The sequence below is a fragment of the Tarenaya hassleriana genome, unplaced genomic scaffold (assembly GCF_000463585.1).
Source record: "Tarenaya hassleriana unplaced genomic scaffold, ASM46358v1 Cleome11, whole genome shotgun sequence".
Taxonomy (NCBI): Eukaryota; Viridiplantae; Streptophyta; class Magnoliopsida; order Brassicales; family Cleomaceae; genus Tarenaya; species Tarenaya hassleriana.
This window is the reverse complement of record NW_010961290.1, coordinates 1,434,061-1,457,496: the sequence shown is the minus strand read 5'-3', so window position 1 is coordinate 1,457,496 and position 23,436 is coordinate 1,434,061. Positions and strand designations below refer to the sequence as shown.

Below are 23,436 nucleotides of genomic sequence, written 5' to 3'. Positions count from 1 at the left end.
CCACATGTGCCTCGTGAATATGTTTATTTTGATAAGAGAGTACCCCTCGCGAATATATATATATATATAGTTAATGTAATCACTTTCTTATAAAAAGAAATAAAAGTTTATATATTTATTTTGGTATAACTTAAATTTTATAATGCCAGAAAATATATCGAGTTCTTGTCCTAAAAACATGGGAGTTTAGGGGATGAAGCATCTATATGTCATTGTGTAAACTTCATCACATGCCATTGGTTACTCCAAACATATACACACTTAAAATCAAAAGAGGAGAAAAATGGGATGCTAATTTTTTTTTTCATTTGGGAGATGAAAAAAAAAAAAGCCAATCTCTTCTTCCACGTTTTTATAACCAATTGTGGCCAACCCCCCATGTGATTCTCCTTTATATAATTCACATGGCAAGTTGACAATTTCTACACGAAAATCACGTGGCTTATATATCAAAGGAGCGGTCGAAAACAACACTTCACATTTCACGCACACGCACACGCATATATATATACACACACACGCATAAATCCACGCATCCAAACACATAGATGCAAAGATTCTTTTCAGAACGATCGAATCTACAAGTGATGCTTTGAGTATATGTTACAGTTTACACAGATTTAGAGATTAATTTAGTTTATGCTTATGCAATGAACATATATATAGCAATTGCATTCGCGTTACCAGAATACTACGTAATACGTCGGGGAAAAGCTAAGATCCATGGTTCAATAGCTAAATCATCATCTCGAACGTAATATATGTATGCGCAGGCTCTTATATAGAATTATGCGCACACGTACATACACGCATGTATATATACACACACATATGTGTGTGTGTGTGTGTATGCTTGTATTTATTTGTTTTGTTTGGTCCTCTTTCATCTATTGTGCATAATTATCCTTTTCCCCTCTGAAATCAGTGCATAGAGAAGAGGAAATGGAGCTTTGAATTATCTAACCTATGACTTATTCGGAAAAAGGATTTTGTTGATAAAGTTAAAAGGTTCGGTACATCTTAAATGCATATGTCATGCCCGACCTAACCTTATGTCGTCCATTAAATTTCAGGCCGGTCCAATTATTTAAAATTACGGTTTTCAACCTATATATACACACATATACTCCAATATCGGAAAATTCCTTTTGTATAGCTTTCTCATAAAATAATCCATGAATCTGGAACATTAATCGCTACCCGATCGATATTACTGCAAATCGAAGATGGATTTTCCTACAACTACGTACAATTTTCAGCATCTTGGAAATTAATAACGATGAAATAAAATTAATATCTATGTTGTCGTCTTCGTGGTTTTGGCCTTTGGAGTTAGGTTCACGTCGGGTTCTACATGCTGCATGGCCATGCACAAAAATAGGCATATGGTTGGAAAAGGCCAACGAGAGGAGTACCGCATAATACAATTCTAGCTAGCCCCTTTGACACGTGTCCTCTGATGATAAGCTGAATTAGGTTTATGTATGTCCATGGGTGGTACGTCATGTGATATGTACATACATCCCACATGTACATATACCCTGTGCACCCTTTAAAACGATTGGTCAAGGTTAAAATTTAGCAATCTTTTAGAAAAAATGACTACTCGATAAATGGATTTTAAAATCGCAAGTGAAAGAGATAACATAAAATGCATATAAAATTTAGCCTCTCGTAGACCAATAAAATTATAGTTATAAATTGAGTGTAAGGGTCAATGTCATATATATATTAATATATATATCCATTGGAGAATATCACGTTCTGAATACATTGTCACGCGTAATTATCCAAAAAAAAAAACATGTCATGGGATATACCAATGTGGAATTATGCTCTCATAAACAATATTTAAATAGTAATAATTAACGCTTAAATGATTATTGAAACGAGACAGAACAATCCGAAAAAAATATACGGTCCATTCCATAGTTTTACTTACCTTTTATAATTAAGTACATTAAACATGGACACAAACCATATTAAGTTTGATTGAAGTACTAAGCACAGTACTTACATCGATATATATAAAGTATAAGCAAGCCCTTTTTTTTTTTTTTTGCATCGACGGGCCCAAATTGAAAGTACTCGAATCAATGATCATCTCTGTGGGCCGTCATTATTTCATCAACTAATTAATTACCATTGAGTAGTTGCATGGACCAGAGATCATCCATGGTCCAATAGTTTTCGCCGGTCTGATCGATCGGCAACTGCATCTGCGACGCCGACGAGGGAGGATAGTTGTAGTCCAGTCCCATGTTTGCTTGATACGACGCCGTTGTCGGAGAGTATAATGCTTCTTGCGTGCCGAAGGCTTGGTTGGAGCTCGCCTGATCGTTGATCTCTGAGCCCTGTGATCCAACGGACGACGTCGTTTCGGCTTGCTTTATGTACTTTTGGACCCTTGTCCTCCAAAAGTTTTTGATTTCATTGTCGGTTCTTCCCGGCAGATGCTTGGCAATTTTGGACCATCTATAAATAATTTGATTAAGGCGTGATTAAATCTTCAAATGAACAATCAATGTCTATAAACATAATAAAACAACTGATTAAAACATGTAATGATTTTGAGGTTAGGTCCAATTGTTTACGAGGGACCAACACATTAAGGTATGTGTCTACTTCACATCTGTTTTTTGAAAAAGACGGCACTTTGTGATAATTGGAATTTAGAATATATTCTGACAGATTAATTATTGCATATATTCAGCTTCATGAATTTGCAAAACAGTATAACTCTATAAGCGCGGCATTATCGTACGGACGGTCAAAACCTTGTTATGTAAAATTTTTAATAATAATTAGCATAATTTAGTAAATCGAAATTAATATATTTTGAGATTTGTGTGTAGGTGGGTGGATGCCTTTTACAAAAACGAAATTATTTATAGTTTCAGGACCTTGTGACACGACTTAGGTATCTACCGTATTTCATGTCTCTCTGGCCTGCGCCTAACGCACATGTGTACTTAGCAAAAAATTAACCAATAACTAAAATTATCATTATTTCAAAAATTGAGAAATTGATATGATTATATTAGAGATATACACGAATCTCTAATAGATTATCTTTTCTGAGTAGAAACATAATCTGTATTATAGACTCGTTACCATCGGACCATTGGCTCTATTTAGTTTTGAGAAAAAAAATAAAGAAAAATCTAAAGCAAAACTATAAATGTGTATATCTTTATAGTCGCACGGGGAATGCACTCTGAATAGCCACACAATATTAAATTTAGGAGCATAAAAATATAAAAAAAAAAACGTAAAAAAATTTGTATCCACGAGTTTCTTGAAAAAATAGGCACGTGTGAATGTTAGTGGCCACGAAATTTCGGCACGTGATGGAAAAAACAAATTGATGGCTGAGAACAACTTGAATTTGCTTAGTAACCTAATCGATTGTTTTTTATTTAGCTGTATTGTCTTTAAAAATAGGTGGAACCAGTTTCAAAGGTACATAAACGATCCAAAGTTCGAAGATTTTGCCTTTGAACCGTGGTTGCAAAATTACATATGTTTTATTCAAGATCTATATGTGTGTGTGTATATATATATATATATATTTGCGCGTTAAAACTGACCTGTTTCCCCACTTTGCATGGAGCTCCATGATGGTGAGCTGCTCCTCCGGAGTGATGTTTCCACGTTTTACGTCGGGTCTCAGATAGTTCAGCCACCGGAGACGACAACTTTTTCCGGTGCGTTTAAGACCTTTACATACATACATACATGGTATGGTTAACTATGCATATACATACATATATACAAGGATTATTGTAGCGTATATATAAGGTGTTGTACATGTTGTGTATGGTGCATTTTCAAAATGACAATATTCTGTTCTTGGTGGATCTAAGCAGAACTGAAGTCCCTTCTTGGTATCATTGTAGTTTGTTTGCATATTGGAGGATATATAAAAACGAATATATATATATATATAAACCTTAATCTTTTATCAATTTTCTATTTGTAATCATATATATATATATATATAAACCGACTAGATTCATTAGAATCCTCTTTTCTTCTTATTTAAACCGAACAAATATTTTGTTTATATAGACCCAAGTCCACGTGAAGCTCGAGATCATACTACAAAAAAATGTTTTGCTTAAATCCCGTGCAGACTAAAGATCTTTATATATACTGTTAAAATGGAAAAATAAATATAGTGTATGTATACATATGTGTATGTGCGCGCAAGATTCTTCGAAGAAACAATGGAAAAAGAAGACTGAAAAAGCTAGCTAGTTAGAAATGTGTTGAACCAAACCCTAATTACGCATATATATATTTCATCATATTATATACATATATATATATAGGGTAAACATTAGAATCATAGGATAAAGATAATATTATTATATGGAGAATATTGCGATTTAGTTAACCTGCAGCTTTGGCAAGAGAGTTCCAAACTCCTTCACCGTGGTTGGCGATGTAGTTGATGAGAATCAGATCCTCTTCCATCGTCCACGGCCCTTTTCTCACCTCCGCGTCTCCTGAGCTGCTGCTTCCTTTTTTCTCCATATTCATCCTTCCCCCCCTCCAAGTTATAATATTATTATATATTCTTTCTTATATATATATATTACTCTGTATTGTTGATCTATATATATATGATATCATATAGAGAGAAGGAGAAAGAAAGAGAGAGAGAGAGAAAGGATGGTGGTGATATTGAGTGTGGAGTGGGGGTAGCTTCTGCTTTTATAGAGAGAGATTAATAGATGAAATTTACCACGTGATTAAGAACCATTAAATCAACTCTTAATCACTATTATTAAAAGATTAAGAAAATTAATTAACTCACATTTTCCTTAATTTATTTTTTTCCCTAGAATAATTAATGAACGCAAGGGAGTCTCCCAGACCTAACTCTTCTCTTATGCGCATATCCTACGCCTACATGCTTGCATGGCCAAGCATCCATATGTGTGTGTATATATATATATATATATATAATGTGTGTGTGTATATATATTTTTTTTCCGTTAAACTTTCTATTTTAATGTGCAAGTTTGATTTTTTTATGTGTTTATAGCAATCAGCCATTCGAGACTGTACTCATGCATTGGTGGATCGATGCATATAGACAAGCATGCATGGCCGTGAATTTGCGTACATACGTTCATTTACGTGGGCACGTCTGCATGTACGCGTTTATATATATATATATATATATAACACCTTTTTACACGAATTATCTGCTTCGGGTTTTAAATATATATGTTTGGGTTCATCGAATAATGACATCACCCATATACGGTAATATGTATTTTTAAGAGCATATATGCTTTCTGTACTTTACAAAGCATATAGATACATGACAATCAGTATTATATTTTTATGTGCTCTAGTAAATCCATAGATCAACCAACCAATCATTGACACGTTCCGAATATCATGATACAAAGATATATATATATATATATATATATATATATATATATATATAACACATGTAAATTGAGTTGAGAAATGAACCTTACTTTTCTGGTTAGGGTAAGATTATCGTCTATTTTCGAAATAAATACTCATTTTTTATTTGCAACATATTATGTAAAAAATAATAGAAATGATGAACTAAAGGTGGAAGAATTTTTCCAAAGTCCTATTTATTCGTCATCGAATACAGAAGTCGCCTTTCCCCTCGTACAAAAAAGATGCCATTCTGTTTATAAAAATGCATACCGTTACGAGACCTCGTGAAAGAACTGCGTGCTGTTTTTCTTAGGCGGTTTTCTGAAGTCCTTAGAAAGACGCCTCAGCGTTCCGAAGCCACGAGTTGAAACTCCTCGCCGTTTCTTTTTACATGAATCCCTGGCATGTCATAAAAGACAAAATTCATGGCCCCTTGTCAACTGCCTTTGCAATCATCAACTAAAAAAGGGTTATTGGGAAATATTTATGTGAAATTACACATTCAAAGGTTCTGAAAAGGGTTATTACAAATGGTTAAATAAGTTTCTTTTAGAGCCTAGAATCACTAATCTTTATGTGTATTAATTTAGTAAAAATTAGAGACTCTGACTGAATCGGAATCTTTGTGTCTGACGATTCCATGGACCGTCGCTGCTCGACCAGATACTGAGATTAAACTTGTAGATAACTATGTGCTTTTTAATTACGTGCAAATAAATTAGGTAACTGAAGGGATAATCAATTAAGAAGATATTTATTTTTGTAAAAAAAAAATAGAATCCAGAATAAATTAAGAGAAAAAGACAAAGAAAAGTACAAAGATGTGGACACAAGAAGATCCTGATCTGTTTTTGGCTTCGGTTGCGACCACGACAAAGTACTGCAGAAGTTATCGTGACCGATCCCAAACCAAATGTCTACTTTCTTATTCCAATTTATCCAATAAATTAACAATAAGCTACTTTAATTATTATTTCAAATCAAATATTACATACGGTGATCTCTATAAAATGATTTTTTTAATAATAAATCTCTATAAAATGTTGATACAAATGTTAATGAGTCTGTGGAAATCATAATTCGAATTCCGAATTGATTCGAGAAAATTTATGAAATTCAGTTAGAAATGTGGGAGGAATATTATATTTTCATAGATTTTGTCACTAAAAAACAGCAGACTTGAAACATTTGGTACAATTATTCCGGAATATAAAAATTTCAAACTTTATTATATTTATGTTGTGTTATTCACAAACATTGGTGATTAAAAGTCAAATGACGATATTTATAAAGTTTGAAATTTATTTTGTATAATTGATGGACTAATATTTATTAATTGAATTGATTAGAGTAAGATTTCATAACAGAAAAAGCGCTTGATTTGCCCTAATCATACGAAAATATTAAAGCACACTTAAGGCAGTATTAAAAAGAAACCCGTTTAAGTGGCTGTGATGTGAATTAAGTGGATATGTCTTGCGAACTTTATCTTACTTTCTTCATGAGCGCGTCATCAACACCGCCTCAGCAGAGTTTTTGAATTTTTGTCTTTTATATGTATTTTGTATATATATATATATTTACAAACGCTACATAGGATGAGTTACCTAATTATATTTAAAATAAATAAATATTTCTATGGTTAATTAGAATTGGGACGGTGATCGCACTATTTTACATAGATTATTATTATTATTTATTATTATTATTATTATTATTATTAGTTGTCATCATGGAGCCACAAAGAGAATATACTATTCTAATTACAGAAAATAATTAATCTGTTTTTCTATTCACAGTCGAGGGGTGTGGTGTGTGTACACGCGGGAGGGAGGGCGCGTGAAGGTTGGAATCTTGTAGTAAAGCGACAAAAAGGAGAGACGTGGACTTAGTTCGTCCTCGCATCAAGGAAATGTCTAATAAAGGGCAAAGCTCTAATTATGTTTTGTCAAGAAGATTTAATGGAACCCATAAAAGGAAAAAGCAAAGCTCGTGGTTACAACCACGGTCTGGTGGGTCCATCGCCCATGATTCCAACCACTAATGAGTTGTTTTTAGATCATAAGATATAAAATATCCTCTTCGTATCTTTTAACATAAATATCTTCTGTGATTTTTCGAATCTGAAACCTGCAGATATTTCAAATGATACGGGCCGACCCGGTCCAGCTTCAACGTCGCAACCCAAAACAAGGAGAACCGAAAAATCGATACAAATGGCACGTTTGTCCGTTTATAGAATCATGATATTTTGGTAATATATATGTATATATAATACTACCCTAAGCACAATCTATTTGATAATTGCAGTTCCTCATAGTATTCTCCCTCCCCACATAAAATGTAAAACATATTATGAGCCACGTTTGAATTTTATATCAGATAACACAAATCAACACGTGCGAGGCTGCTAGCTTCAAACTTTTTTGCTGGAAAACAATTATAGACTTTGATGTTTTTCCATCCAACTGACAGATCTACAACACACCTCCTGTCTCGACACGTAATCACTAATTAGAACAAAAAAAGCTGGAACGGAAAACAAAAGCTGAGCCGCACTTCTCGGTTCATCCTGCATTCAGATTTAAACCAAGTCGGAGAGAATTTTTACCAGAGAGATAACAAGATGACAATTATATACGAAGACGGGTTCAAGAAAATGATTTTTGCTGCATAAAACGTAGAAGGGCTTTTGCGTCAAGGAACTGGCTTCCAAACAAGGCCTGAAAAGCGTTGAAATCGATACTCTCCACCGAAGAATGTGAAGATGGCGATGGAGCTTAAGGGACCAGACAACAAAGCTATGATTCCAAAAGGCAAAGATTGGACGGACACAGACCCGGAAAACTAAACCTGACTACCATACTTCAGCAGCTAAGCAAGAGCACAAATAAACTTCAAGTACAGAACAGAGAATCGATTTAAGAATTCGCAAATCTTGTTCAACAAAAGGTGATAATTCATCCCTTGCCTCGACAATGCGGTCCCTGGGATTGCTGTCCAAAGCAAATGTATACGACCATGGGTGTTCTGGAAGAAGTGCCTCCACAGTGGGCGGAGCTGTTTTTGAAGCAATGAAGTGGGTCAGTATGCGTTTCAAATTTGGAGAAACCGATACAAAACAATTACAGCACGAGAGGATCAAACATGTCAACTTGAATTCTGAATTATACAACCAATCATAATGTCACTAACGAACTTTTTTGAACACTTTAAAAAGTAGCTTTCGGACACAGGCAGAGGTATTTTCTTGATATCAGAAAATGAGCTTCTCCAATGCCATACGTAATTTCACGGATATCTTACCTTTTCCTGGCCTCCTGCATCCAACACAGTGAAGCTAGTAAGGTTGCAGCTATAATAATTATGCAAAAGTGGCTTAATTATCATTAACAACATTAGGGTATTTATACAAGAGAGTTAACCTAATCATAATTGCACAAGATTACAAATATACCCTCTATAGCAGCATGTGCTCAGCGGCAGCGCTCTCCACGTTCAAAAGAACAGTCATAATCCGAAGATCAAACGATTTTTGCATTTGAGAAATCCATTTCCGGGTGCTGAGGGAAAAAACGCGACAAAAGAAAAGATGTTATGAAGTATAGGAAACCAGTAAGAACAACGACGACGACGATGGCGCATAAGTTTTTAGGAGCGTTGGTACCTCGGCCTTGAATTTCTTGAGGATCTATTGCTTCTGCAACTCATAGCTCGCCGGGAATCCCATCTGTTTCTGCCTTTGATCAAACGGCAGAGAAGGAAAAACTCACAATCACATGACATGTCAATATAAAGTCAGGCAATTAACCAAAAAAAATATATCGAGAATCTTGGATTGAGGGAGGCAAGGACGCAAAACCATATAAGGATGGAAAGGAGAAAAGAAAATGCAGCATTCCTTGAAAGTTACCATCATTTTCTCGATGGTCCGTCTGGTTCGGGGTCAAGGTCAGATAATTTGCAGTTCTCTGGTTCAACTTTCTGAGTGTCTACCTCAGGCTCCCTTTCACAAGACACTTCCACCATTCCATCTGATCATGTTTTGTCAAGAAAACTGAAATAACCTTTTGATCCTTACTGATGGTTGGGACTTGGGATCGTGGTGACAATTTCACCTAGCTTCAGATTGTACAGAATACGCATTTCCTTCTTGGCGAAAAGGCAGCTTAATAAGCTCAGTCCCATATCTGCCTCAGTCTATATGCCTAATAGCAATTGACCAAAAATACAAACATAGCCAACCAATAGAGCACAACGAAAACGAGTCACGAGAGGAAGAATACATCGAGCAAAGTCCAATAGAACAAGGAAACAAACAACATGGTCCAAGCGAAAATACGAACAGGTATGTATATGAAACTGGAACAAGAGTCTCTGGGAGAGTTAATATACATGATAAATATGAGCAAACAAGAGCAAGACAGATTAAAATATAGAAAGCACAATCCTCTAAGAAAACTCTAGATACCTGAAAACAGAAAACGGATCGAATCGTAAATCATGAGCCACGGGACCAAATGCGAAACGGATTGATCCAAACAATTCAAATGAAAAATCAAACAAGGCATCGATCGAGATATTAAAATCATATGATGAACAGCTAAACGTAGCGAAGATCGAAGGCGAGAGAAGGAAGATTTACCCCTCGGAAAATCTTTTGAGACGAGAATCTGCCGAGGGAAGGAGGGAAGCCGAGCCCAGAGGGCTCTGTTTCTTCCATTTACAAATTGACATCGGTAACAGCGTCAACCAAATGTACCCGTAACAATAATGTATTTACATAATGGACCCTCACAAATGGTTTATTTCATGGTGGCCCGCTAAAATAATTTATTTTAAAACGGTCCCAATCTTAAACCTCTGATTGGAATGGAAGTGTCTGGGAAGTTGAAGAACTGCGTGCTGTTTTTTCGGGTAGGGGAAGAAAACAAACATGCCGTTTTTCGGCCTATTTTTACGCCTGAACGAAGGCCTCTTTACGTACAAATGGACACCATGCAAAGGCCCACAAATTTCTTACCTCAGCCTCCATGCACATGCCACAGATCCTCCATGTCCGATTTCTTGTTGAGATCAATTTGTTTTTTAATCACTTTTAAATTATTAATAATATCACATAATTCGTAATTAATATTACCATTATAATGTAAATCGAAACCTTTATATATATACACACATACACACGAGAGCCATACCAACCTTCAATTTTTTTTCTTATAGACATTATATGTTTTGAAATATTTCTAAATAGTAATATTTTTTTAATTTTTATTTTTGTTAAATATTATGGTTTTTTATTTGCTGCAATCTAGTATGAGTTGACGAATAAGAAAATTTGAAATTAAACATATATTAAAAAAACTGCTATAAACTTTTTTATGTCTAGAAAAGTTCCCATATCAATGTATCCTAGTATTAGTATAAATGCCATAAAAAAACTATAGTATAACAATTTATCATTTTATTTTATTTGTTCCACAAGTATACGGGTACGGCTCTATTTTCAACTTTAGAAGAAAAAATATTAGTATGTTCGGTGTATTGGGCATGAGGGTTGGCTAATATGGAAATTGACAGGATATTTGTATTTTAATTGACTGAAATTAGCTGTAATTAATCTGTTTATAAAAATAACTTTTTTTTTAACATTTTCGGAGATATTCAAATAAACAAATGGTTTATTTTAATTTGTTATCATTCTTTTAAAAAATATTTAGAAAAAAAGGTAAAAAAGAAGAAGATAAGAAGATATGACAGAAATTAATAGGCATTAAATGAGGGTGTATTTATTCAGAAGCCAAATATGTTATGGCATTAACTGTTCAGTTACAGAATAGGAACTTATTCTATTTAGCTCAGATTTTTATTTGGCTTCAAATACGCCCTTTCCATCCCGGGATTTTCAACATTGAATTTTTAAAATTTACTTCCATAAAAAGATTGACAGATAATGACTATATTTACACATTCCAGTAATAATTACCAAAAAATCACATAAAAAGAATATAGAAAATTGGAAAAAATATCATCCACCGAGTATTGTATCCGGAAGAAAATTTTAATCTTTCGAAACAAATATCTTACAACAATTTTTTTAAAAAATCTTATAATGCATCTATTAGATATTTACGGCAAATGTGAAGGAAAATAATAGAAGTGAATTAAAATTATTAATATTTCCTTATTATTAGAATTTAATTATTTTGTTTTTTTGTGTTAAAACATCTACAAACAAACATTTATTTTCGAAAATATTTACTATATAGACAGCAAACAAGAAAACACTTAATTAGATATTTCGCAGGAATAAAATTATTGTGTGTGTGTTTTCCTCATTTTTTTTGTTGTCGGAACTGGTGGGACCCATGGCTTCACAAGGTGGACCCGCAGGAAATCCATAAACAATGAAAACCGTCCGATTTCCGCAACCACAAATAATATCCTACGGCTATAAATAACCCATTACCTTTATAGAAGAAAAGAAGCCGCTTACATGTTTGACACGTGTCAGAAACATGCCCGAGAATTTTCCGCAAGACACAAACTACCTTATAACGACTTCATGATTATCACCTACTCTTACAAAAATATATAGTAGAATGCCCATTTTACCCTTCGACGGACCGTCTTTGCTCGTCGGGAGCTCACTAGCCCAAGTTTAAAATGGAAGCTTAAGCGTCACGTTCATCTCGCAATGTCGACCGCTTGTCCCGGCCACACCATCAATGGCTGTGTTTGCCACGTCAGCAGTCCTCCCCTCGCAGTTTCTCTGATTACCGACCCACGTAAAAAAATGATTTTAACTATTTACCGTCGTATCTTTTTTTCCACCTTTTCGTCCTCAATTTTCCCTATAAAGCTCTCCCATCCCTTTCTTGCAAATCCACCTCTATCGTGCTTAGTCTTCAAGTACCCCTATCGACTCACTTCTCGTCATCTCTGTTCAGTCAGTCATCATATATATATATATATATATATATATATATATATATATCTGTTTTATCTATCTATATATATATATGTTTAAATATTTTATTTCTCTCCAACTCCTCACATGGATTTTGATGTTGTTTTCAGAACGCAATTTCCGTTTCTCGCGAAAATTCTCTATGACGATGATTTCGATATAAACGATTTCAGCGACGAAGCTTCTGTAGTCGGCGGAGAGTTCTTGGAACCTCACCGGGATAATATCGATGGCTCTTTCTCCGAAAAATCGTCCGACATTTTGCCGATTCGAAACGCGATATCCGATAGTCCCGATCGAAATCTAGCCTCGTCTATCATAAACACCGCTTTTGATTGCTACAACTCCGCTTTCGATCAATTCAACCAACTCATCACTCGCGAAACGCCCTCGAAAGAGGCCTTCATGAGTATCAATCCCTTCCCGTGCAACTTCGCCTTCGAGGCATTTCTCTATAATGTATCTAGCAACCAAGAATTCTTCACTATGGATAGCACCGGCCCCGGGGCTTTGTCGGAGGGCATTTCCGGTATTTTGCATGGCTTGCCGGAGCATGTCATGTGGGATGGTACTCTTCACGGTCAGCCCGAACATGATCAAGGGCTCACAGTCGCCGAGCCAGTCCTTGAGTCCTCGATGGTTGAATCTCTGCCGTTGGATCTGGTTCCGGCGGTTGATATCCGGAACCGGTGTCAAGATCAGGCGATGAAAGCCGGTCAGATCATCAAGAAGAGCAAGAGAATGATGATGAGAAGGGGAAGCAAATCTTCGAAGAAGGCCAACATAATCAAAGGGCAATGGACTCCTCAAGAGGACAGGCAAGATCATCTAAATCTTCATCATTTTGATTTTTTTTCTTGCAAAAAAAATCAACAAAAATCAAATGGTTTCATTTTTTTTGCAATATCATAAAAGTCGTTAATGAGATTTCCTTTTGTTGCGGTTTTTCGTATGGTATCCATATATATGTGTGATATGCATTCCACATCCGTCAATGATATGTTAATATATATATATATATATATATATATATATATATTTTAATTATAGGTTGTTGATGCAATTGGTTGAACGACATGGCATAAAGAAATGGTCTCAGATTGCAAAGATGCTCCATGGCCGAGTAGGGAAGCAATGCAGAGAGAGGTGGCACAACCATCTTCGTCCCGACATCAAGGTTCCTTCCTTCCTCGTTACATACATGTCTCCATGTCTATGCATGGGTCTGTATACATATATACACATATATTCGTAGCATCTATATATGTCTATACATATATCAGCACGAAGTTTTGTATGTAGGTGAGCTACATGAATGAGAAAATCTATCCATGCATATCATCACGTATAATGTATAATATGCATGCATATCATGAATTTATACGAAGATATTTATGTTAGTTCAAATATATTAATATGCATGTAATTGTGTTATTGGTGAATTTATTTTCTCGATGCCATGTATATTTCGATTGCGGAATATTATACAATAACCATATATATAATCACACATCGTTACCAAATTTTCACACATGTAAATGCATACGTAAGAGAATTTCAAACTTTTTTGTTACAGATGTCAAAGTGTAAATGGCGGTTGTGACATTTGCAATTTCGTTCGTATATATTTATATATGTATATCATATAACCTTTTTGACGCGTTCTGTAAAGAGTAAAACAACTTTCTTTGTTAATCATTTGTCTTGTTCCCATGGAAAACCCGTCACATTTATGGTAATACATTGTTTTTTCAAAGTAAAGCTATCGTCGCAGAGATTCCCTGTCTGTGTGTTTCTGCCGAAAGAAAATTACAAAATTGTTAATGACAGCGTATATATATACATATATGTATATACACATATACGTATATATACGTATGTTGGTGTATATTTATAAATGTAAACATGAATATAATCTGTGTTTTGATTACAGAAAGATGCATGGAGCGAGGAAGAGGACAGGATACTAATCCAGGCTCACATGGAGATCGGAAATAAATGGGCAGAGATTGCTCGGAGGCTACCTGGTCGAACAGAGAACACAATCAAAAACCATTGGAACGCAACCAAAAGGAGGCAGCATTCGAGAAGGACCAAGGGAAAAGACGAAAATGCCCTCGTCCCTCGTAGCCAGGCTCTCCAGGACTACATCAGGTCCGTCACCGACGACGACCCCTCAAACGCAGTCGCCGCCATTGCCGCCGCAAACGCTAGTCGCAGGGTCAGAGACAAGGGCAAGAGGGCGGCGGTTCAAGAGCAGCGGCGTGACCATGAGATGGGGGAGAGATATGACTTTGGCAATAACTGTGAGTATCTTGTCAACGGAGTAATGGGTCTAAGACTTGACGCGGGTGCTCAAATGCAGATTCCTGCGATTACTTCTGCGTCCGGCTCGGGTTCTGCGTCTGCGTCTGGGAGTGGTACAGAATTTGATGAACAGATTCTGGACAGCTGGATGCTTATGTACGGCTGTGATCAATTGATGATGAATGAGATAGCTCTCTTGGAGACCCTTACCGGTGGTGGAAGTGCTTAGGCGATGTATCAAACTCAAGAACTTATATATATATATATATATATATATATATATATATATTATCTCTCGTATAATATATAGTTTAATAATCAATAAAGTAAACCATGCGCGTAACAAAAAAAATGAAACTAATGTTCTTGTTATGGTGTATTGTATCCAGGAACTTGATCTAGTTTGACCAGTGCTTTTCATATTGTTGGTTCAGCATCTTCGGAACTGTCATATATATATATATGTATATATATCTGTCTCTATCTCTATATATATTATATATATGTATATATATATATATATATATATAATATGTTAGCATTAGAACGGAGATGATGTTAACAAAGAGCTCCTGAGGACATTTACAAAAAAAAATGCAAATCGGGCTATATGGTATGATCATGATCTAGTATGATGTATCTTAATATTATTATCATTAAAGTGTTTGTCATATATGTTTCGTGGGTGGGTGGGGATATACATTGGGCTTAATGGGCCTCTTGAAAGTTTAAGCCCAATATTAATTATAGAGTACAAAATACTATAAAAACGCTGTCGTTTTGTGTTTAAGTCTACCGAGAAGGTCTTGCACGCACTCATTTTCTCGTGGCTTTGGATTGCGGTTGTTTTCGTGGCTTCGAAGTGAAATCTCTTGGTGTCGTTTTCCTCCTTGAAACGTGAGAGATTTTAATTCTTTTGAGGTTGTGGAAGTTCGAAATCACTACACACCGATCATCAATCGTGTTGTAGCAATCTGAGGATCTAATCCATCTATTCTGATGTTCTGTGAGTATTGAGCTTATCCAATCTGTTCTCGTTCCAAGAATATCACAGAATTTTGGAAATTTCTCGAGATGGGTTTTCGTTTGAATCCGATGATATCTCGTATTCGTTAGGCAAAATCAGTCGGGTTGGATCAATTTTTGTCTAAATTCCGATGAAATCACGTTTTACCCGCCGGTGCATGATTTATCATTTCTCAAGTGTTCGTTGATCCATCTGGTTTCGGACACGAGTTGGGTTCTTCAGACAGTTTCCGAGCTGCTGAGTTGATTCTTATTTTTGTTGGTAAGAGAAAAATGAGTTCCCAGAATGACGCCGACTCAACCAGGTTGAGTTACTGGTTGAACTGGAGGGTCTTTCTCTGTGAGATATGGGTATTGGCTCCTGTGGTTGGAGCATTGTTTATCATATGGAAGTACGAGGATCGTTCAGTTGAAACAAGGGCAAACGATGATGATGATGATGATGATGATGGTAAGGGGAGACAGGATTTGAGTGTTGATGATGTTTGGAGACCTTGTCTTAATCAAATCCATCCGGGTTGGTTGCTTGGTTTCCGGGTTCTCGCGTTTTGCTTCCTTCTTGCGACAACAATTGTTCGGCTTCTTGTTCGTGGATGGAGTATTTTCTACTACTACACTCAGTAAGCCACCTCATGATTGTTATTGCTAATCATCATGAACACATTCTAGATTGTTGTGTAGAATTCTTTCATTCTACAAATTAAGAAAAGTTTGATCCTGTGGATTGCATTTGGAGTTTGGGTGGAACCCAATGATGGTTTGATGCCTTGACATCGGTTTTTCCATGTTTAGGCACATTTGTTTTGTAGATGCCATCTTATGACCAAATGTAGTGTTTTTTTTTTTTGTAGATTTGCTCTTTATAACAATAGATATTAGTGTTGTTTTGGCTTTTGATTCTATGTCTACTGCATTTTAATCGTATACCCGCGTGGCAGGTGGACGTTTACATTGTTGACGATATATTTCGGGGTATGTTTTGATCTTCACGTGGAATATATATGTCTGGTTTCAACAAAAAAGGCATAATGGATACACATTGATTGGTTTGAACATCTTGGTTACATCTGCATTATGTAGTTGGGATCGTTGCTTTCAGTGTATGGATGTTCTCAATGTGGGAGACAACAGAGCATGAGAGTTACTACCGACCGAAGTGGAACTGTCCCAGAGAACGGACATCGTCAGCCCTTTATAGAAGGAGAGGGCATGAATAGCACTAAAAATAGAAAAATTGCAGGTGCTCGAGTGGTATCAAAAGCTCTTGATTCCTGTATTCATCTCTTTCAAATAATCTTTCAGGTAAAATTGGTCCGTCCGTCTTGAGATGTATGTTCGGCTTAGAAGAGGGATATTGTGTGCTAATTAAAGCTTCATTTGGTTTGTCATAAACAGATGAGTGCAGGAGCAATTGTGCTTACAGACTGCATATATTGGGGTGTGATTTTCCCATATCTTTCTATCCAAGACTACGATCTAAATTTTGTGAGTATGATAAAAGGTTTTAGAATCTTTAGCATATCATATTCCCTGTTTTTCATTTTTGTACTTGTCGTTGTCCATCTTTTACGATGATTTATATATACCTTTATAATTTCGTATGTACTTATAGAGATCAACCGACGGGCAACCCTTTTACTACCTTGACTTCTATTTGAATCAATGTATTCCAGATGACGGTGAATTTGCACTCGAGCAACCTCGTTTTACTGCTTTGTGACACAGCTCTGAACTGCCTGGTAAACCACTTGCCCCTTCTCGACCAAAGTTATCACTCTGGTTTTTGAAAAGAAAAGAAAAAATAAATTCTTATGTAACATCGTGAACCGTTTGTTTGCAGAGATTTCCCTTGTTCAGGATCTCTTACTTCGTCTTGTGGACGGGCAGTTTCGTCGTTTTCCAGTGGATAATCCATGCCTGCATCTCCGTTAGGTAAAACTCTTGATCATTCTTCTCTCGGTTGGGGTTTTTATACCTCGTGGTTCATCCTCAAAAGCGCTTTTATTTTGTGTTATTGTTTTTCTCACCGGGTTTGGGGTTACATTAGGTGGCCGTACCCATTTCTCGACTTGTCGTCTCCGATGGCGCCCCTATGGTAAGCAAACGCAACTTACGTTTTTTAGATACATCACAATTTACAACCGAAATTCGATTAGGAGATACGCAGTCGAAGTTATAGGCTAAAGTCAAGATTTCCACCATTCTTTTTGAAGTGAACAAGAGACCGAACACTTTTTTCAAAATGGGGTCTTTGTTGGATCAAATAGAAACCTGTTACCGCACACCTGAAGGAAATATGATAAGGATCGTTGAAAGAAGAAACGACTAGTTTGCTTGCCATAGATATCAATGGATGATGTAACATAACCAATCCATTGAGGTTGTGCAAATGTTGTATGATCGTGACCTTATATCCCATGTGCAGGTATTTGACAGTGGCACTGATGCATCTTCCTTGCTACGGCTTATTTGCTCTACTAGTCAGAATCAAACACATTTTGTTGCCCCAGTGATTTTCAGACAGCAGCGCGATCAGACAAACCCATTCCTGTTCTATATCTGATTTTTTCAAACACCAACAACAAAATCCATGGGAATCAAAACATTGACTTCACGTTGTAAGAGTCGTTCCTTCCATTCTTCAAAGGTTTTTACATCCAAATGTATAAGCATTGAGACAGGGTGGTCTTGCATTTCCCATGTGAAGCTGACCCGTCCGTACGGAAGGACATACGACAAGAAACTGGATTCTCTGTGTGTTAGTCATGTTGGGCCTTATTGGGCCCCGATGACCACAAAGCCCATGTATGTTTTAACCTTCACACGTGCTACAAAGAAATAATGTAATTTTTTTTTGTCAAAGAAGAAATAATGTGATCTTTTTCCCTACCTCGTAACTTATTGCAAATTTGTTTTAATATATTGAAGATCACCTAGAGTAATATAAATAAATAAATAATTAAAAAAATTAAAAAATTCATGATTCGGGTTCTTTGTAGCGCCTCTCAGGCTTTCTCTAATACAAAATACCAAAATTAATTATATTTTATGGATGCTTTCTTGTATATTTTCCCGAGGTGGGTCGAGATAGATGGGCCTGAAATTGTGAATAGTTTGCTGGGTTTCGAATAATTTAATGGGCCTATGTAAAATGGGCCCAACAGAACGCGTAACGGCTCTATCTATTTGAGATCACAATATGAGTTGTCATTTTGCATTCCCTCTCTGTCACTTCCAATGGCGTGGGGGAAAAATCCTGGGCAAAATCAAAAACGAAGAAACCCAATCAAGCTTCCTTCTCTCTCTAATGGCGTCATCGCCATTTCTCCTCCTCATGATCCTTATCGTAGTGCTATTAACTCTTTCAACGATGGCGAACTCGACGCGAATCTCTCGACTCGACGTCATCTCGTGGGGCTGCAACAAGGACAACGTCTCCGACGGAGCGGCCTATCTGAGATCTTACCAGGGAAACCTAGAAAAGATCCGGAATCACATGAAGAAGCTCAAGTTCGGTAGGCACGAGCACGGAGATCCGCCGCAGAGGATGTATGTCTTGTCGCAGTGTATGGGCGATCTGACCCTCGAGGAATGCGGCGTGTGCTGGTCACGCGCCGCCGATCTCCTCTCTCAATGTTTTCCGGCCACGGGAGGCAGGTTTTATCTCGACGGGTGCTTCATCAGGGCCGAGAATTACAGCTTCTACGACGAAGCTATCACGCATTACGACAGCAAGGTATTCTATTCTCTGGTTTTCTGGGTAAACTAGGTTTAGTTTCTATCCATAACCCGACATTGGACATGTTTCAAATCTGTGTGCACGGAGACAATTTCATAATTCATATAGCTCATTCGATCATTTCGCTGAAGCTATCGATACACGTCTCATGTAATTTTAGTGTAGGTATGCAGTAGTGGCAATGAATCAACCGCACAATTTGGGAACTTAGTGAAGCAAGTGATTAAAGACATTGAGTATCGGGCTCCGTATATTCAAGGTTTTGCAGTCAGCCAAAAGGGTGACCACCATCACCACCTAACTGCATATGGGTTGGGAATATGCTGGCAAACACTTGACGAGGATTTGTGCAAATTATGCTTATCAGATGGAGCTTTATCTGTAGCTGGTTGCTTGCCTTCCAAGGAAGGTTTCGCCCTTAATGCAGGCTGCTATTTGCGTTACTCTGACTATGCCTTCTACAGCGAACGTGGTTCCATCCGCTCTTTAGGCCGGTCTATTATCTCTCTAGCTCTTTGTGATCTCCTCCATGTGCATGCATGCTGTGAATGTTTTATGATATAAGATGTGTGATTCTTTTCATTTGCAGGTGCAACTAGGGCTTTTGTTATATATATCTTGTTTATTGTTATTGTGGGCGCATTGGCGCTTACAACTGGATATTGGTGTGGGAAATGCATCTATGTGCTCACTAGTGGAGGAAAGAAGCGACGAGGTAACTTCGTTGTTGAAAAACAGTCTTAAATCCACTTGTTTGGTACTTATTTGCTCCTTTCCCATGCTCACTGTACTGGTGAAATGAAGAAAACGTGTTGTTATGTATTTTTTTTTTGTAATACTTTCCCTTCTAAGGATAGAGAAGGAGTCTCGGGCTGTATGCAATGACTCGAAATTCATGAGGTTCAAGTACTCGACTCTTCAAAAAGCAACCAGCAACTTCAATGAGACTTGCAGGCTTGGTATTGGAGGATATGGTGAAGTGTTTAAGGTCTCGCTCTCTCTCTCTCCTTCTCGAGGTGTTCAATTATCCGAGCATGCTTAATGAATTTTTCTTTGATGTGGCAGGGAACTCTGCCTGATGGCAGAGAAATTGCGATAAAGCGCATGCATATCAGTGGAAATAAACCACAGGAAGAGATTCATAATGAGATTGATGTCATTAGCAAATGCGAGCATAAGAACTTGGTTCGTCTCTTAGGATGCTGCTTCACCAACATGAATAGTTTCATGGTCTATGAATTCCTTGCAAATACAAGCTTGAATCACTTCCTATTCCGTAAGATCCCTTCCTGAATTGCTCGTTTTACATGTATCCATGTCTAGCTACCATGTTTTGTTAATATACCATGATTGCCTGTCCTAAAATATTTTTTGTGGACATCCATGTGACTGAAGACCCGGAGAAGAAGAAAGAGCTTGACTGGAAGAAGAGGCTCGCGATAATTTTAGGCACAGCTGAAGGGTTAGAGCATCTTCATGAATGCCGGATAATCCATCGAGACATCAAAGCAAGCAACATCTTGTTAGACTTAAGATACAAACCCAAAATATCAGATTTTGGATTAGCCCAGTTTTACCCAGACAGCAACAAGAACATACCTCCCTCTCCCATCGCTGGAACGCTGTAAGTATCCATTAGTGCAAGTCAACAAAAACACGAAAAAGCACATGAAATCCTTACTTCGACTGTGGTTTTTTTTTCCAGTGTTTGTTCCCACTCAATCCCTTCTTTTGATCCCTTATTCTGTTTTGTTTTCCGGTATATAAAATTTTCTTTGTATGCAGAGGGTATATGGCTCCTGAATATATCAGCGACGGAAGACTAACCAGTAAAATCGATGTTTATAGCTTCGGAGTCCTTGTTCTTGAGATAGCATGTGGTGTCCCAAACAACAGATTCAGATCTGACAACTCGTTGGAAACATTAGTAACTCGAGTGAGTTTTCTCGACCCTCCTATACTGCGCATGAGTGTATGCATGCCCATACATATACATGAAAGAGGTGACCCTCCTCCTATATGCATGCGTGTACACATACATATACATGAAAGAGGTGACCCTCCTACTATACGCATGAGTGTGTGATGCACATACACACATGAAAGAGGTGCTCTTCCTCCTATACGCGCTCGTGTTTGTACACACATACATACACATGAAGGAGGTGACCCTCCTAAACGTATGAGTGTATGTATGCACATACATATACATGAAAGAGGTGGGAGATAAATCTCGCATTCTTTTAGAATCTGTTGATGTTGGGTCCTTTCTCGTATAGGTGTGGCAGTGCTTTTCTTCGGACAAGGTAGAAGAGATGATAGACAAAGACATGGATAACGTAGACGAGGTCAAGAGAGTGATCCAGATAGGCCTCTTGTGCACACAGGAGTCTCCACATCTTCGCCCTTGGATGTCTAAGGTAATCCAAATGCTTAAAGATACAGGAATCGAATTGCCTTCACCAACAAAACCACCTTTCATGGACAAAATCGTGTAAAAAAACAAACAAAAAATTTTATTTTTTAGAAACAGGGCAAAAGAATTCCACAATGGTAATGGGCTTTTACCGTAGATTCGATAGATTGTGTCAAGATTCTTGTTGTATAGATTCTTTAGATCTTGAAGTGTATAAACATTGCATAGACATTTCGGCTGAAACTTGCTGGAGATGTCACAGAAACAACATGGGCAGTGAGACTTTAGGAAGAGCTGTACGACTTTTGCGTTCTTTTATTTTTGATTTTTTTTAGATGGGTTCGTATATTCACATTATTGATTGAGGTTTGAGGATTCCCGGACTGATGATCACATTTTTTTGAGTGAGAAAGCTGATGATTACATGTATTATTTTTGGATAATGTTTCCAAAACAAGTAATTATTTGATCTCAGTTTTGGATTTTTTGAAAAATTAGTTTTTTTCCCGATTTTTATATCTTATTTCAATTTTGTTCGAATTTTATCTATGTTCAGTTTATAATCGTTGTTTTAATTTAAAAAATTTGTTTATGTAACCATCTTTTGGCATTATTTTGTTTAGATACCATTCCATATTTAAACTAGATTTATTGATTTTAATCATTTAGATGTGTTGGCGCATCATCACCTATTGATAGTAAATTATTCTAATGTTTGTTGATAAAACCAGCAAACGTGGAAAGTCACTCGCTGCTTGCCCGTCATTGGTCGTTGGGTTTGTGAAGTGAATTTCGAGATCCCACATAATGGTGAAGTAGCTGCCGACGCATAAATTCGGTCGGCCCATCACAATAATTCCGAGAGCTAACGTTTCATAATACGACAACAGAATCTGGTTGCGATGTGGAATAAATCCGATCCCTTTCCTTTTCATGTGTGAGCGCTTCTGATAAGATTTACGTGTTATCTTCTAGACGTGTTGCTAATTGCTATTATGGTTTTTGTTTTTTTTATAATCCTAAGTTCACCGAACCTTTGGTCCGATTACATTTTTCAGAAAACCCCGGAAAAGTTCAGGTGAATATTCCTCCCCACGCTTGGGTTTGAATCCAGGGTAAGAACATGCTTTGCATATTTTCTCACCACCAGATCACCCAAACTTGGGTGCTATTATGGGTTCTACCTACCAACAACACCGTTTCTGATTTTCTTTTGAACTCAACAAACCTAATCAAGCCTTTCTTTCTTTCTTTTTTAAATTCATATACCCTCCGCTAGTTTAGAATATAGGGGAAAGAAAATCAACCAACATAAAAAAATACAGAAAAATCCAAATTTTGGTGTTTTCATAGTAAAAAATAATGCAAAATATGTTTTTATCTCGTGTTCAAATCTAACTTAAAAAGAATTGTTTAGATAAATACAATTTTATTAAAAAAATAACTAATGAACTTTCTGATTATTAAAAAAATGCAGAAAATAAAATTATAAAATAAATGCGGAAAATGGGTATCACTCATGCTAATCTTGGTTTGTTAGGGAAA

The 23,436-nt window shown here is 36.7% G+C and overlaps 4 protein-coding genes and 2 long non-coding RNA genes across 10 annotated transcripts; 4 read left to right on the top strand and 2 right to left on the bottom strand.

Annotated features, from left to right (window-relative positions):
• Positions 1–1,900: 1,900 nt before the first annotated feature.
• On the bottom strand, positions 1,901–4,969 carry LOC104805386 (transcription factor MYB21). Its single transcript, XM_010529945.2, has 3 exons — positions 4,401–4,969; positions 3,591–3,720; positions 1,901–2,475 (listed from the first exon to the last, which is right to left on the bottom strand). Exons 1-3 carry the CDS (start codon positions 4,543–4,545, stop codon positions 2,136–2,138), a joined length of 615 nt encoding a protein of 204 aa, XP_010528247.1. The 5' UTR covers positions 4,546–4,969; the 3' UTR covers positions 1,901–2,135.
• LOC104805387 lies at positions 3,618–5,359 on the top strand. Its single transcript, XR_770469.1, has 2 exons — positions 3,618–3,707; positions 5,054–5,359. It is a non-coding gene; the product is annotated as an uncharacterized LOC104805387 (long non-coding RNA).
• Positions 5,360–7,844: 2,485 nt separating this feature from the next.
• Positions 7,845–10,167, bottom strand: LOC104805388. Of its 3 annotated transcripts, none has more exons than XR_770472.1 (6): positions 10,079–10,167; positions 9,347–9,641; positions 9,101–9,173; positions 8,891–8,996; positions 8,633–8,753; positions 7,845–8,493 (listed from the first exon to the last, which is right to left on the bottom strand). It is a non-coding gene; the product is annotated as an uncharacterized LOC104805388 (long non-coding RNA). The 3 variants fall into 3 exon arrangements; XR_770470.1 differs by having other exon boundaries at positions 8,740–8,753; XR_770471.2 differs by having other exon boundaries at positions 8,740–8,753; positions 9,347–9,904; positions 10,079–10,160.
• A 2,264-nt stretch (positions 10,168–12,431) lies between these two features.
• Positions 12,432–15,025, top strand: LOC104805385. Its single transcript, XM_019201546.1, has 3 exons — positions 12,432–13,221; positions 13,454–13,580; positions 14,337–15,025. Exons 1-3 carry the CDS (start codon positions 12,491–12,493, stop codon positions 14,937–14,939), a joined length of 1,461 nt encoding a protein of 486 aa, XP_019057091.1. The 5' UTR covers positions 12,432–12,490; the 3' UTR covers positions 14,940–15,025.
• A 499-nt stretch (positions 15,026–15,524) lies between these two features.
• LOC104805383 lies at positions 15,525–18,625 on the top strand. 2 transcript variants are annotated; one of them, XM_010529942.1, is made up of 8 exons: positions 15,529–16,356; positions 16,675–16,708; positions 16,817–17,038; positions 17,132–17,221; positions 17,410–17,475; positions 17,577–17,668; positions 17,784–17,831; positions 18,162–18,625. In XM_010529942.1, exons 1-8 carry the CDS (start codon positions 16,010–16,012, stop codon positions 18,247–18,249), a joined length of 987 nt encoding a protein of 328 aa, XP_010528244.1. In that variant the 5' UTR covers positions 15,529–16,009; the 3' UTR covers positions 18,250–18,625. The 2 variants fall into 2 exon arrangements, with proteins under 2 accessions (XP_019057034.1, XP_010528244.1); XM_019201489.1 differs by lacking the exons at positions 17,784–17,831; positions 18,162–18,625 and having other exon boundaries at positions 15,525–16,356; positions 17,349–17,475.
• Positions 18,626–18,969: 344 nt separating this feature from the next.
• Positions 18,970–22,917, top strand: LOC104805382 (putative cysteine-rich receptor-like protein kinase 43). 2 transcript variants are annotated; one of them, XM_010529940.1, is made up of 9 exons: positions 18,970–19,472; positions 19,641–19,965; positions 20,065–20,190; positions 20,333–20,463; positions 20,541–20,751; positions 20,871–21,099; positions 21,261–21,411; positions 21,755–21,895; positions 22,623–22,917. In XM_010529940.1, exons 1-9 carry the CDS (start codon positions 19,044–19,046, stop codon positions 22,722–22,724), a joined length of 1,845 nt encoding a protein of 614 aa, XP_010528242.1. In that variant the 5' UTR covers positions 18,970–19,043; the 3' UTR covers positions 22,725–22,917. The 2 variants fall into 2 exon arrangements, with proteins under 2 accessions (XP_010528242.1, XP_010528243.1); XM_010529941.1 differs by lacking the exon at positions 22,623–22,917 and having other exon boundaries at positions 21,755–22,190.
• Positions 22,918–23,436: the final 519 nt, after the last annotated feature.

Coding starts and splice junctions, on each gene's coding strand:
- LOC104805386 (XM_010529945.2), bottom strand. CDS start 4,545: ATGAATATGGAGAAAAAAGGAAGCAGCAGCTCAGGAGACGCGGAGGTG. Junction 3,721..4,400: donor CTCTCTTGCCAAAGCTGCAG/GTTAACTAAATC, acceptor ATGTATGTAAAG/GTCTTAAACGCACCGGAAAA. Junction 2,476..3,590: donor CATGCAAAGTGGGGAAACAG/GTCAGTTTTAAC, acceptor AATTATTTATAG/ATGGTCCAAAATTGCCAAGC.
- LOC104805385 (XM_019201546.1), top strand. CDS start 12,491: ATGGATTTTGATGTTGTTTTCAGAACGCAATTTCCGTTTCTCGCGAAA. Junction 13,222..13,453: donor TGGACTCCTCAAGAGGACAG/GCAAGATCATCT, acceptor TTTTAATTATAG/GTTGTTGATGCAATTGGTTG. Junction 13,581..14,336: donor ATCTTCGTCCCGACATCAAG/GTTCCTTCCTTC, acceptor TTTTGATTACAG/AAAGATGCATGGAGCGAGGA.
- LOC104805383 (XM_010529942.1), top strand. CDS start 16,010: ATGAGTTCCCAGAATGACGCCGACTCAACCAGGTTGAGTTACTGGTTG. Junction 17,222..17,409: donor AAGACTACGATCTAAATTTT/GTGAGTATGATA, acceptor AATGTATTCCAG/ATGACGGTGAATTTGCACTC. Junction 17,832..18,161: donor TCTCCGATGGCGCCCCTATG/GTAAGCAAACGC, acceptor TCCCATGTGCAG/GTATTTGACAGTGGCACTGA.
- LOC104805382 (XM_010529940.1), top strand. CDS start 19,044: ATGGCGTCATCGCCATTTCTCCTCCTCATGATCCTTATCGTAGTGCTA. Junction 20,191..20,332: donor TGGAGGAAAGAAGCGACGAG/GTAACTTCGTTG, acceptor TTCTAAGGATAG/AGAAGGAGTCTCGGGCTGTA. Junction 20,464..20,540: donor GATATGGTGAAGTGTTTAAG/GTCTCGCTCTCT, acceptor TTGATGTGGCAG/GGAACTCTGCCTGATGGCAG.